We start from the raw sequence: 14,013 nt of genomic DNA, 5'->3' as shown, positions 1-14,013 counted from the left end.
AGTGAGAGAGGGCAGAGACAGGGACAGAGAGAATACCAGGAGGGGCAGAGAGAGAGGGAGAGAGAAAGGGAGAGGCATAGCTCCTGTTCACCTGATGCTGGGCTCCAGCTCAGGACTGGTGAGATCATGACCTGAGTGGAAGTCCGACGCTTAATGAACTGAGCCATGCACGTGCCCCTCATTGAAAGATTTATTTCATTCATCATTTGTGTTCCGTTTTATTTCGGGATTTTAAGACACTCAAACATGGTAATTATGTGATTCTTCTTTTTCTGAATACACAGAAGTAAATAGAGTATGCATGTGTCATGACTATGCAGCAAAATAAAAAGCTACAGGATGAAGGTCTGACTCATTGAGAACCTCAACCGCCAGAGGTCATTACATCTACTGCACAACAGTGAGGGTCTCATTGTCCGGTGGGAACTAATATGAGGTGGGCCAGGAGTCAATGTTGAAGGAAATAGTCTTGAGCCTTTTTGGTAAACGAGGCTGTTGTGTAAAAGCACAGGGATAGGATCTGTGGCAAGAATGAACTGCAGGGTGATTGAGAGGAGCTGCTGATTATATACTTTAAGTTGGGGGGGGGGGAGAGAAATATAAGTTTCTACAGGGATTTCATATGTTAAAGAAGACTTCCAGGACATGGAAGTCTGACTAGGGTAAAGCTAAGCTTGCTTTTTCGCTCTAGGAAAGCATCAACATTAAAGCAGTTGAGCATTCCTTGAGGAGTGTCTTCCTCTGCCAGTCTCAAGTATTTCTCTGGGGGTTGTAAGTTGTGAGAAATTTTAATTTTATCCACATTTGTTTTGCATTTGTCCTCCTCCTCAGAAACTACAAGGAAGGGGTGCCTGGATGGCTCAGTCAATTTTCTGACTTTTGAATTAGGCTGAGGTCAAGACTTCTTGATTTGAGAGTTCGAGCCCCGTGTCCTGCTCAGTGCTGATCCTATATAGCCTACTTGGGACTTGTGGTCTCTCTTGGCCACTCACCTGCTCTCACTCTCTCTCTTACTCAAAATAAATTTAAAAACAAAATAGAAAAAAAAGCTACAAGGTAAAAAAAAAATACAAGAAAAGAGAAACTAGGAGAAAGATGTTTCCAGTTTAAATGTGATGGTGTCTGGAAACTGCTCAGGGAATCTGCCTAAAATCATTACAACTGTTAAGGAAAATATGAACATTACAGGGGAGGAATCTGGCAGAGAGCACAAACCCAAGTAATAGTAGGTAACATCAGCTGTAAGCAAACAAATGGATATCAGTGCCTAAGGCACACCTCAGGACAGGGGATCACCGGTGTGTTCTTGAGACCCCCAACAGTAAATCACAATATAAACAAGTTAAGGACACAGTGGATTTATACAGACTTCAATCACATATACTTTCATGTCCTGGAATATCTAGTGTATCTTAAAATAGCTTTTCCACATCCTCAAGAGCAGTAACATTCGAAGTTATTCTGTACCTCATATCCATGTTGTGTATTTGTGCATTTTCATAATCCTACTCTACCCGGGGCAGAGAAAGCATTCAGATAAGACCTAATTGGGAACGGTTTTCCTTGACTGCTATCCCAGGACCAGACCCCATCAGCAACAGGACACTTGGCCTCAACACCTTCCTCTCTGGATCTGTCACAAAGGGAATATTTTCAATACTTGTAGGAATTTAATTCATAGTGAAAACTTTTGTTGCCCTACTGGAAGCCATGTTGGAGAAAAGGGAGAGAGATCTCTGAGATATAGGGGAGGAGTGTTCTGAAGACATAACCTAGAATATCATTTCTGAAAGGTCAGAATTTTGATTAAAACCTAAAGCAGAACCTAAGAACTAAAAAAATTAAATCAATGGCATTTAAATTTTTTTCATTTATTGAGAGAGAGAGAGAGAGAGAGAGAGAGAGAGGGAGGGAGGGAGGGGCATGCATGCAAATGGAGGACAGGGACTCAGGTAGAGAGAGAAAATCTTAAGTAGGCTCCAAGCTCAGAAGGAACCCTGATGCAGGGCTGGATAGCAGGTCCCTGGGATCAAGACCTGAGCCTAAATTGATATGCCCCGATTCGAGAGACCCCCGAAAACAAACCACCAGAGTCCAGAGTCAAAGCCAAGCGGCAAGGGTTGTTTATTGCAGGTTCGAACCCGGTCCTCCGCGCACTCGTTGCCGGTAATGCAAGAGGCCCCCCGAGCAAGGATCTTACAGCTTCTTTTATAGACAGGCACAAAACAAGTTAGGGATTTTTTTTGAGGTTACAGAGTTGTTATAGGTTGACATTTAAATTTGAATGCTCAGCAGAACTTGATTGGTTCCCACCTTTATTTCAAACCATTCAGCAGAACTTGATTGGTTCCCGCCTTTATGTCAGACTAGGACCGGGCGTGCCCTGGCTGGTTTCGGGAATGGCGGGGGAAAGGGAAAGATCTTTTCTTTGCAGTTGTGAGTACACCCGGTAACTTTTCTCTTAGCCTCTCAAAATCAAGAGTCATATGCTCAACTGAATGAACCACCCAGGTGCCCTGCAATTTCTACATGCATGGATTATCCTGAGAACAAGGTGACAGGTCCTCTTGCAATGGACTCAAGGCTTACCTGAGAATTGGCCATTTCTTCTTTCACCTCCTCTTCAAGAGTTTTCTCAGAAGACTTTTGTGGAGAAATCCCAGCTGAAGTGGGAGCAAATGCCTTTAAAGCCACCAATGCAACCTCTTCACCAGTAACCTGGTCACCTGCAGGCAGGGCTTTGAAATGCAAAAAAGACCCAAGTTCCTCCTCCTTTGTGTCAGGAGCTATTCAGAAACTATGGTGTCCTACGTGGAGACCAGCCTCTGAGTTTCCTGTCTCTGCTTTCAGGGCGCCTCCCCTCCCACAGAAGCCCACCAATTCTGCTTGAGCATAGGAACAGTGTGTTACATGGACCTGACCCTCCCCAACTCCTGTACAGGAGACCCTTGAGCCAAAGCCTGCACTCAACTCTGATAACTTAATGGGAAGCCTTTCTGCTTAACTCTGGCTTCCCTTATCATTTTGATAGGAAAAGATTGGATTCAGTAGGGAGAATGGGAACCATTAGGACCTGAGGTCCTTGGATGGGGAAAACACATTTTGGAACAATGCTGGGAATGCCTGACTACAGCAAACGCCCTCAGGTGTAAGGTTCCTCTTAAGAATGTGACAGACACCACCTACTTCCCCGCAGGAATTTGACTAAAGACCTAACTAAAAACTAGTAGTAGATGATAAAACTTAAAACCCACAAGGAACAATATGGCCATAGACCACCCCTCCTGCAATAGAAATGAGCCAATCAGGAAGGGACAACCCAGCACCTGGAGTTGTTAATCCAGTAAGTGTAGGACTTGAGAAGGAACAAGGGGGAAGGGAAGAGGGAGAGACCAGAACCTTATACCACAAAGGCCCTTGCCTATTGTCACTGGTATTCACATTCCAATGCTTCCTCTCTGTAAAGAGAACTTTCCTACTACTCTTCCTCTCTTATACTCTAATAAAGTTTTGCCTGTTGTTCATTTTGTGTCCGCCTCTGTGGGACCCAAGGAATTTAACAAAAATCCCCTACCCCTGGACAAGCAGAGCAAGACTAACTCCATTTTGTGCTACACCCACCATCTCATGTATAACCCCCATATGACCTACTTATTCCTTAAGACACTCCCCCACACTAATCAAGCCGCTGAGCACACCCTTACTGTAAACCAGCTCATATAGGAATATGGAACCCCTAACCGCCAAAGAATGTAAACCCCGCCTTTTGCCCTCCAAACTTGCGCACCAATTCTGACCAAAGTGATAGGCTAGTTCAAACAGTTACTATAGGGTAAATTGTAATTCAATTGGCCACCTGGGTGTGGACTGACATGACTATGCAACTCTTTGTGTGTGTTACAATCTCATTGGCCACTGACCCCTATAAAACTGCTTTGCCTTTTAACCTAGGGGTCCAAGTCCCTGCTCCGCTGTGTTAAGTATACTTGGGCCCAAGCTTGAGCTTGCAAATAAACCCTCATGTGTTTGCATTGGTATTGGCTCCTCGAAATCGGGGGCATTACACCTCTTTATTCTTTGAATTGGTGAGAAAACAAATCCCTGAATCCTGGGTATTGATGTAAAAAATCCCATAACAGAATATCCTGGAGCACTTCACTAAAACAACACTGTTGTTTCCACCCACTCCAGTTGAGGGAATCTGAGGGGGAAAGTAGTAGCAATGATTATTAATGCAAACTCCACACACGATCCTATTGGGAAGCATTTGGGAAGTGAGCAAGCAAAACACAGTAACCATAGGTATGGTTATTGTCCAGATTTAAATCCATGCCTTCTCCGCTGATCAATTTCTGTAAATTTACACATTCTCTTTCTTTCTGCTTCACAGAAGGAGACACCTTTACAAATGGAGCTTTCCCTATTATATGTGAATGAGGAAGTTTGGGGTGATAGTGGGGTGGTCCAGAGCTGATGGCCAAGAAAGAATTCTTGAAGATATCTTCGGTGCACCCAGGTGATTTTATTCAAGTATGGGGACAGGGCCCATAATTGACAGACTAAGAGAAAAATTACCAGGTGTACTCACAACTGCAAAGAAAAGACCTCCCCCTGGCCATTCCTGAAACCAGCCAGGGCGTGCCCGGTTGTAGTTTGAAATAAAGGCGGAAGGGGCACCCGGGTGGCTCAGTGGGTTAAGCATCCCACTTCGGCTCAGGTCATGATCCCATGCTTTGTGAGTTCGGGTCCCATGTTGGGCTCTGTGCTGACTGACAACTCAGAGCCTGGAGTCTGCTTCAGATTCTGTCTCCCTCTCTCTCTATCCCTCCCCCACTCGTGCTCTGTCTCTCAAAAATGAATAAAAACATTAAAAATTTGAAATAAAGGCGGGAACCAATCAAGTTCTGCTGAGCGTTCAAATTTAAATGTCAACCAATAACAACTCTGTAACCTCAAAAAAAAAAATCCCTAACTTGTTTGTGCCTGTCTATAAAAGAATCTGTAAGATCCTTGCTGGGGGCCTCTTAGCGTCGCCGGTAACGAGTGCGCGGAGGACCAGGTTCCAACCTGCAATAAACGACCCTTGCCGCTTGGCTTTGACTCTGGTGGTTTGTTTTTGGGGGGTCTCTCAAATCGGGGCATATCATTTGGGGGCTCGCCCAGGATCCCCCCAAACCCACCAGACCCCAAGTCAACGGGTCGTCCCTGAGACCGATCGGTAAGGGAGCCGGCTCTGTCCATTTCTGTTTGTTTGTTCGTTTGTGGCTCTCCCGCGTGGGATCTGTATCGGTGACTGACACGGCCCTGGCGGACGCGCTATAGGGCAGTCGGTCGGGTCCAGTAGGAGACGTCCACTGGCACCCGTCTGGGGCACCTTTTTGGGCCCATCGGAATTTTTCTGTTCGGGTGGCAGACACCCGAAACGCGCTAGCGATCTAAGTGTTGTGTTAAGTATTGTGTTCTCTATTCTATAACCTTTAAGTGTTAAACTCCTTGTCTTTCACAGGTGACCTGGCCTGGCCCAGCCAGAAATCCTCATAACTTTAATGTTTCTCCTTTTAATCCTTTCCTCCACCTCCAGGATACAGATGGGCCAATCTCAAAGCACTCCTCTCTCTCTCCTCGTTGCTAACTTCAGGGATGTTAAAACCAGAGGACAGAATTTGAGTTTAGACATCCAGCGGAGAAAATTAATAACCCTCTGCCACTCCGAATGGCCAACCTTCGGCGTTGGATGGCCAACCAAAGGAACTTTCTGCCTCCCTATAATTGCTAAGGTGAAATCAAAGATTTTTCTACCGGGTCGTGAGGGACACCCGGATCAGATTCCCTACATTCTTGTATGGCGGAGTTTAGTGGAAAATCCACCCCCTTGGTTGGCCCCCTTCCTATCCTCGGGAACGTGTAAGGTCCTTGCCATGGGGCCTGCAGGTCCCCCAAAATCAAGGACGCCAGCCACGCCCTTGTATCCCATATTGCCCGATAGTCAGGACCTACTATCCCTAGACCCTCCACCCTATCATCCCCCTCCCCTCACACCCCAGGCCCTGCCCGCAGCAGCCGCCCCACCAGTCGCCCCGCTAGTTACCCCCCCTAGGGGAACTGGGAGGATGGGAAGCGGCAGCTGCGCCAGAACCAGGAGGACAGGAGGCAGCAGCCGCGCCGGGCCCCATTGAAAATGAAACCAACCGCGAGGGGCCAGCCGGCCGAACCCGCGGGCATACCCAGCGTGAGCCAAACCCTCGCCTCCCCGACTCCACTGTGGTCCTACCCTTGCGGGAAATAGGACCCCCCGATGGAACAGGCAACCCCCGACTCCAGTATTGACCCTTTTCCACCAGTGACCTTTACAACTGGAAAACACAGAATGCTCGATTCTCTGATAACCCTAAAGATCTAATAGCTCTTTTAGACAGTGTCGTGTTCACCCACCAGCCCACCTAGGATGACTGTCAGCAGCTCCTCCGCATCCTGTTCACTACAGAGGAGCGAGAGAGGATCCAATTAGAAGCAAGAAAGCTGGTTCCCGGAGACGACGGTCGGCCGACATCTAACCCTGACCTCATTAATGCGGCTTTCCCCCTAACCAGACCTCCACAGGACGAATGGGACTACAACACAGCAGAAGGTAGGGGAAGGCTACTCATTTATCGCCAGACTCTGATGGCGGGTCTCCGGGCTGCAGCTCACAAGCCCACCAATTTGGCTAAGGTATATTCGGTCGTACAGGGAAAAGCAGAGTCCAGCTGCTTACTTAGAGAGATTAATGGAAGCCTTTAGGCAGTTTACCCCCATGGATCCAGAAGTTCCTGAGAACCAGGCTGCTGTCGTTATGTCCTTTGTAAATCAAGCAGCTCCTGACATTAGAAAAAAAACAAAACAAAAAAACAAAAAAAACTCCAAAGGCTAGAGGATTTAGAAGGTAAACAGATCCAGGATCTGCTCCGTATAGCAAAACGGGTCTACAGCAACAGGGACGCCCCAGAAGAGAGACAGATCAAGGCCACAGAGAAAATGACTAAAGTCCTGGCCGCTATAGTCCAGAAAGAACAGCCACCCCCAGAAGGCACTCAAACAACATGCCCTCCCAGGCGGCACTTAGATAAAGATCAGTGCGCCTGTTGTAAAGAAAAAGGCCATTGGATACGAGAATGCCCCAAGAAGAAACAACCCCACCCCGGCCAAGGGCAATGGCAGCCTAAAATAGCCCCCATACTGTTCACCCAAGATACAGAATAGGGAGGACAGGGTTCGGATCCCCTCCCCGAACCTAGGGTAACATTGCAAGTGGAGGGGACCCTGGTCCAGTTCCTAGTTGGTACCGGGGCACAGCACTCAGTTCTGGTCAAGCCCCATGGAAAAGTATCTGAAAAATCATCCTGCGTACAAGGGGCCACCGGAATAAAGAAATACCCCTGGACAACTCAGAGGACTGTGGACTTAGGAACTGGGAAGGTAACCCACTCCTTCCTGGTCATTCCCGACAGCCCTGCCCCCTGTTGGGGAGGGATTTGCTTACCAAAATGGGGGCCCAAATTCATTTCCAACCGGGGGGGCCCACAGTGACTGACTTCCACAATCAACGCATATCTGTACTCACTGTGAAACTAGAAGATGAATATAGGCTCCATCAGGAACCCACTCCTCGGGATCAGGACATCGAGCCCTGGCTTCAACGCCTTGCAGACGCGTGGGCAGAAATGGGTGGTATGGGGTTAGCAAAACATCGCCCAGCCCTATTTATAGAGGTCAAGCCTGGGATGGACCCCGTCCGCGTGCGCCAATACCCTATGCCCACGGAAGCCAAAAATGGCATCACACCGCACATCCGCTGCCTCCTTGACTTCGGGGTCCTACGCACCTGCCACTCAGCATGGAATACCCCCCTGCTGCCCGTGCGCAAACCCAACAGCAGGGAATACAGACCAGTGCAGGACCTGAGAGAAGTCAATAAGCGGGTGATGGACATACATCCAACCATTCCTAACCCCTATACTCTCCTGAGCGCCCTCAGCCCAGAAAAACAATGGTATACTGTTCTGGATCTAAAAGATGCTTTTTTCAGCCTACCACTAGCGCCTAAAAGTCAAGAGCTATTTGCATTCGAGTGGACAGATCCAGACAGGGGCATAAATGGCCAGCTCACTTGGACCAGACTGCCACAAGGATTCAAGAACTCTCCGACCCTGTTCGACGAGGCTCTACACGAAGATTTAAGTGAGTGCAGACAACAACACCCTAATATAACTCTCCTACAGTATGTTGATGATCTCTTAATAGCTGCCGAGACACCCGAAACCTGCATCCAGGGAACCGAAGGTCTCCTGCGAACTCTGGGAACCTTAGGCTACCGCGCCTCAGCAAAGAAGGCTCAGATCTGCAAGTCGGAGGTAACTTACCTGGGTTACTTACTGAGAGGGGGGCAACACTGGCTAATGGATGCCCAGAAGGAGACTGTCCTTCATATTCCCAGACCGCAGACACCACGACAGGTGAGGGAATTCCTAGGGTCGGCTGGGTTCTGCAGACTATGGATACCAGGGTTTGCTGAATTAGCAAAACCTTTATACCAGGCAACAAAAGATCAACAGCCCTTTAGTTGGACGGAAGAAGCCAAACAGGCCTTCCAACAAATCAAAACTGTTCTGCTATCAGCACCTGCCCTGGGACTCCCCGATGTCTCCAAACCCTTCCACCTATATGTAGATGAAAACCGAGGCATAGCTAAGGCCGTGCCAACTCAGCATTTAGGCCCTTGGCGCAGGCCAGTAGCCTATCTGTCTAAAAAGCTAGATCCAGTGGCCGCCGGATGGCCACCCTGTCTCCGGATGATTGCAGCCACTGCCCTAATGGTAAAGGACCCTGATAAGCTGACCATGGGCCAAGAGCTACAAGTCACCGCCCCGCATGCCATCAAGGGCATCCTCAAGCAGCCATCTGACCGATGGCTGAACAATGCCCGACTCACTCATTACCAGGGACTGCTGCTGAACCCCCTCAGGGTCATCTTCACCCCCCCAATGGCCCTGAACCCAGCATCACTGCTGCCAGACCCAGACATGGGAACCCCACTTCATGACTGCACCGACATACTGGCTTAAGTTTATAGGATCCGGGAGGACTTGCAGGATCAGCCATTATTGGACGCAGACGCCATCTGGTTTACCGACGGAAGCAGCTTCGTTCACCAAGGACCAAAGGTATGCGGGGGCGGCCGTGACTTCAGAGACCGAGGTTGTGTGGGCAGAAGCTCTACCCCCAGAACCTCGGCCCAGAAGGCTGAGCTAATAGCCTTAACCCAGGCCCTAAAGTTAGGAAGAGACTGCAAGCTAACCGTGTACACTGATAACCGATATGCCTTTGCCACCGCTCATGTACATGGGGCGATATACAGAGAACGGGGGCTCCTCACAGCTGAAGGGAAAGACATCAGAAATAAAGAAGAGATTCTAGCCCTGCCAGCAGCCTTATGGGAACCCAAAAAGCTAGCGATTGTGCATTGCCCAGGATACCAGAAGACAACCGACCCAATTTCCCGGGGCAAAAATTTGGCCGATCAGACTGCAAAAAACATAGCTCGGCCCCCAGCGCAATTGCTGACCCTACAGCTGCCAGACCTTGGACCCTGGGAATTGCCCCCCAGCCCTGAGTATTCAGAAAGTGACATTCAATGGATGAGGAAACTTCCTATGACCCGAATCAAAGATGGCTGGTGGAGAGACTCTAAAAGCAGCATTATACTCCCAGATAAACTAGGATGGCAAGTTCTAGAGCGGATCCATCGCAGCACCCACGTAGGTTCCCGGCGAATGTTGGACTTACTGAGACAGACTGGACTAAAGATCAGAAATGTCTCTGATAAGGTCGATCAAGTAGTCACTAAATGTACAGTGTGCCAACTCAACGATGCGAGTAGCAATCCTCAGACAACAGGGGTAAGACAAAGAGGGAGCAGACCGGGGACTTATTGGGAAGTAGATTTCACTGAGGTAAAACCAGGAAAATATGGATATAAGTATTTGCTAGTTTTTGTAGATACCTTTTCAGGATGGACTGAAGCCTTTCCAACCAAGAATGAAACAGCGCAGATTGTAGCCAAAAAGATCCTAGAAGAAATCCCGCCCAGGTATGGTTTTCCAGTAATGATAGGGTCAGACAATGGACCTGCATTCATCTCTAAGGTAAGTCAGGGACTGGCTTCCATACTTGGGGCTGATTAGAAATTACATTGTGCATACCGACCCCAAAGCTCAGGACAGGTAGAGAGAATGAACAGAACCTTAAAGGAGACCCTAACCAAATTGACCATGGAGACTGGCGCTAATTGGGTGGTCCTTCTCCCCTACGCTCTGTTCAGGGTGCGTAATTCCCCATACAAACTGGGACTCCCACCCTATGAAATAATACATGGTAGACCACCCCCCCATCATCCCTAACCTAAAAGATAACCTTGTCAAAGCTGAGAATGATAATAGTCTTGAATTCTTGTTCTCTGAATTCTTGCAGAGGGTCCATGAAGATGTATGGCCCAAATTAAAGGAACTGTATGAGACTGGACCCCCGCCTATTCCACATCAATTCCAGCCAGGGGATTGTGTCCTCGTCAAATGTCATTGGCAGGGAACTCTGGAGCCCAGGTGGAAAGGACCCTTCCAGGTCATCCTGACAATGCCTACTGACATCAAAGTAGACGGAATCACCACCTGGATCCATTTCACCCACGCCAAACCAGTGGACCCGTTCTTAGACCTCATCGGACCTTCAAAGACAACCTGGACTGTTGATCGGACTAAGGACAATCCTTTAAACTTGACCCTACGCCGCCAACGGACTGAGGTGTAACTATGACACTTGCCCTTCTCTTGATTGTTTTGCAAATTCTGTCTGTAAATTCAAACCCCCACGACCCCTATAATTTGACATGGGAAATTACTAATTTAGAGACTCATGAAGTCTACAACAAAACCCTAGGAACTGCCCCATTAAATACCTGGTGGCCAGATTTATATTTTAATTTAGAAAAAATTAGTCCATTAAAAGAAATGGAAGTAGGTAAATGGAGGCAACTGCAAAGGAGGGTATCAATAAGTAGAAATGGATTTTATGCATGTTCGGGATTTAGGATGGGGGCGATGAGGCACACATGTGGAGGGTTTGAAAACCTCTATTGCACAGCCTGGAGTTGTGTCACCTCCAATGATGGGGAATGGAAGCGGGAAGTAAAACCCCAATTTATTGAAATGTCCTATGTCCAACCATGTACCCGCACCAGGTATGATGAAAACTGTAACTTTATTCGTATGAGATTTACAGAGGAGGGGAAAAAGGACAGGTGGTGGGTCTTAGGACTCACTTGGGGACTCTACTTATATCAATATCCCCTCTTTGGGACTGCCATTCAAATAAAATTAAAAGTCTCCCCTCTCATACAACCGGTAGGGCCAAATCAGGTATTAGAAAAAAAAAGAAAAAAAAGAGACGAGTCTATCCCAGAAGGTATAGACTCCCTATGGAAATTGCTAACAGCAGCGTATGAGGCCTTAAACCGATCGGACCCTGAGGCAACAAGGGCCTGCTGGCTATGTTATGATATAAAACCCCCCTTCTACGAAGCCATAGGTCTAGCTGCCCCTTTTTCACAGTCAGACGAAGAGTCGCCAGCAGCTTGTAAGTGGAATCGAAAGGGCCCCTGCCTCACACTGCAAGCGGTCACTGGCAATGGGACTTGTATAGGAAAGGTCCCCTCTAGCCATATCCAGCTCTGTGCCCAGACTAATTACTCTATGGGTGAATCTAAATGGATGATTCCAGCTCCTGACAGTTGGTGGATTTGTTCTAAGACAGGGCTCACCCCATGTGTTAGCAGGGATGTTTTTAATTTGTCACCCGAATATTGTATCGTGATATTAATATTTCCAAGAGTTATTTACCACCAAGAAAATGTTGTATATGATCTGTGGACCGAAGGGACGGAAGCAAGAGAGTCAATAAGAACAAAACGGGAACCCTTTACGACCATAACCTTGGCCGCCTTATTTGGCCTCGGTGCCATAGGAGCAGGAAAAGGGATCTCATCACTAGCCATCCAGCACCGAGGGTTCGATAGACTAAGGGCAGCCATTGATGAGGATATAGCCAGACTTGAGGACTCAATCTCCCACCTCGAAAAATCTCTGACCTCTCTTTCTGAAGTGGTCCTACAGAACCGAAGGGGGCTAGATCTAGTCTTCCTCCAACAGGGAGGTTTATGTGCAGCCTTAAGAGAAGAATGTTGTTTTTATGCTGACCACACAGGAGTAGTCCAAGAGTCCATGGCTAAAGTTAGAGAAGGCCTGGCCAAACGGAAGCATGAACGAGAACAACAACAAGGTTGGTTTGAGTCTTGGTTCAATCAGTCCCCATGGCTAGCCACCCTGCTTTCTGCTCTAGCTGGGCCCCTTATACTCCTCCTTCTCCTACTCACCCTCGGGCCTTATATTATTAATAAACTAGTTGCCTTTATCAAAGACTGAGTTAAAACGATCCAACTGATGGTCCTTAGGACCCAATACCAACCCATCATTACCGAAACATTTGAGTCAGACACATAAGATCCAAGATTGGCTCTTAAGGCACCAAAGAGAGGGGGGGAATGAGAGACTAAGAGAAAAATTACCAGGTGTACTCACAACTGCAAAGAAAGACCTCTACCCGCGCCCCCCCCCCCACCATTCCCGAAACCAGCCAGGGCGTGCCTGGTTGTAGTCTGACATAAAGGCAGGAACCAATCAAGTTCTGCTGAATGGTTTGAAATAAAGGCGGGAACCAATCAAGTTCTGCTGAGCGTTCAAATTTAAATGTTAACCAACAACAGCTCTGTAACCTCTAAAAAAATATCCCTAACTTGTTTGTGCCTGTCTATAAAAGAAGCTGTAAGATCCTTACTCGGGGCCTCTTAGCGTCACCGGCAACGAGTGCGCGGAGGACCAGGTTCGAACCTGCAATAAACGACCCTTGCCCCTTGGCTTTGATTCTCGACTCTGGTGGTTTGTTTTCGGGGGGTCTCTTGATTCGGGGCATATCACATTGAGTTTCAGTTTTCCAAGATGAGAAAATTCCAGAGGTTGGTTTTGTAACAACTTAAGTATACTTAACACTACAGTTTAAAATGGTCAGAATAGTAAATTTTATGGTATATGTTTCAACCCCAATTAGGAGTAAAATATAAAACTTAAAGTTGATACACAGTTATGAGTTTTAAAATATTACCTTCAATTCAAGACGTTATTTCTCATACAATGGGAATATACTTTCATACAGAAATACATTATGACCTGAATTCTACTATAACAATTCACCAAGACAGGATAAAACAACCACTGATCACTCTTCAAGAAAGGAAACAAGGTAAATCATAAGCCAAAAAAGTATGGGTAATATTAATACCAACAAATATACAAGTAATTTATTGGCAATTGACATATGGCTGATTCCTGTTTAAATTAAACCTTAAACTATACAGAGTTGTACTGGGTTGTTCAGTGAGTACTGAAATGTACTGAGTTGAAAATTGTTATCCACAAACATAAAACGTAGATAAAAAACAAAAACAAATTAATTCATGTTGTGGAATCTATCAGACAAAACGATGAATGGTTACAGAATTGTCTAACAAGAATAAAAGAAATTTTATCCATCAAAATCCTGAATAAATCATCGATATTTATTAAAAAAGCATCTGCTAAGAAAAAAAAAAAAAGAAAGAAAACCTCCACCTCCAACTATTATTGATACAATAACAAGCAGCGGAAACTAAAATGTAAGTAGTAGCCAATACCGAGAACCCAGAAAAGGATGCACAAACATATTGCCAACTAATCTTTGACAAAACAGGAAAGAATATCCAATGGAATAAAGACAGTCTCTTCAGCAAATGGTGCTGGGAAAACTCGACAGCGACATGCAGAAAAATGAACGTGGACCACTTTCTTACACCCTACCCAAAAATAAACTCAAAATGGATGAAAGACCTAA

At 46.8% G+C, this 14,013-nt stretch overlaps 2 protein-coding genes across 2 annotated transcripts in view; one reads left to right on the top strand and one right to left on the bottom strand.

The window, feature by feature from the left end:
- Nucleotides 1-5,241, bottom strand: part of LOC102958212 (protein ZNF738-like) — a 46,771-nt gene extending 41,530 nt beyond the window's left edge. Inside the window, exons 1-2 of the mRNA XM_042970019.1 lie at nucleotides 5,181-5,241; nucleotides 2,590-2,726 (exon numbers count right to left, since the gene is read on the bottom strand). Coding sequence (XP_042825953.1) covers nucleotides 2,590-2,726; nucleotides 5,181-5,241 — 198 coding nt within the window. The remainder of the gene's footprint in view (nucleotides 1-2,589; nucleotides 2,727-5,180) is intronic.
- Nucleotides 5,242-5,842: 601 nt separating this feature from the next.
- LOC102971337 lies at nucleotides 5,843-8,270 on the top strand (the record flags this gene model as incomplete). The annotated part of the gene is given in 6 exon segments (XM_042970018.1): nucleotides 5,843-5,875; nucleotides 6,098-6,229; nucleotides 6,445-6,628; nucleotides 6,953-7,112; nucleotides 7,275-7,483; nucleotides 7,486-8,270. Coding segments are annotated over 6 exon segments (1,503 nt in total), but the record flags the coding sequence as incomplete, so codon positions are not given.
- Between the last annotated feature and the right edge of the window lie 5,743 nt (nucleotides 8,271-14,013).

Source organism: Panthera tigris, chromosome E2 (assembly GCF_018350195.1).
Source record: "Panthera tigris isolate Pti1 chromosome E2, P.tigris_Pti1_mat1.1, whole genome shotgun sequence".
Taxonomy (NCBI): Eukaryota; Metazoa; Chordata; class Mammalia; order Carnivora; family Felidae; genus Panthera; species Panthera tigris.
Note: the sequence above shows the minus strand (reverse complement) of the source record. Positions and strands in the feature narration are given on the sequence as shown.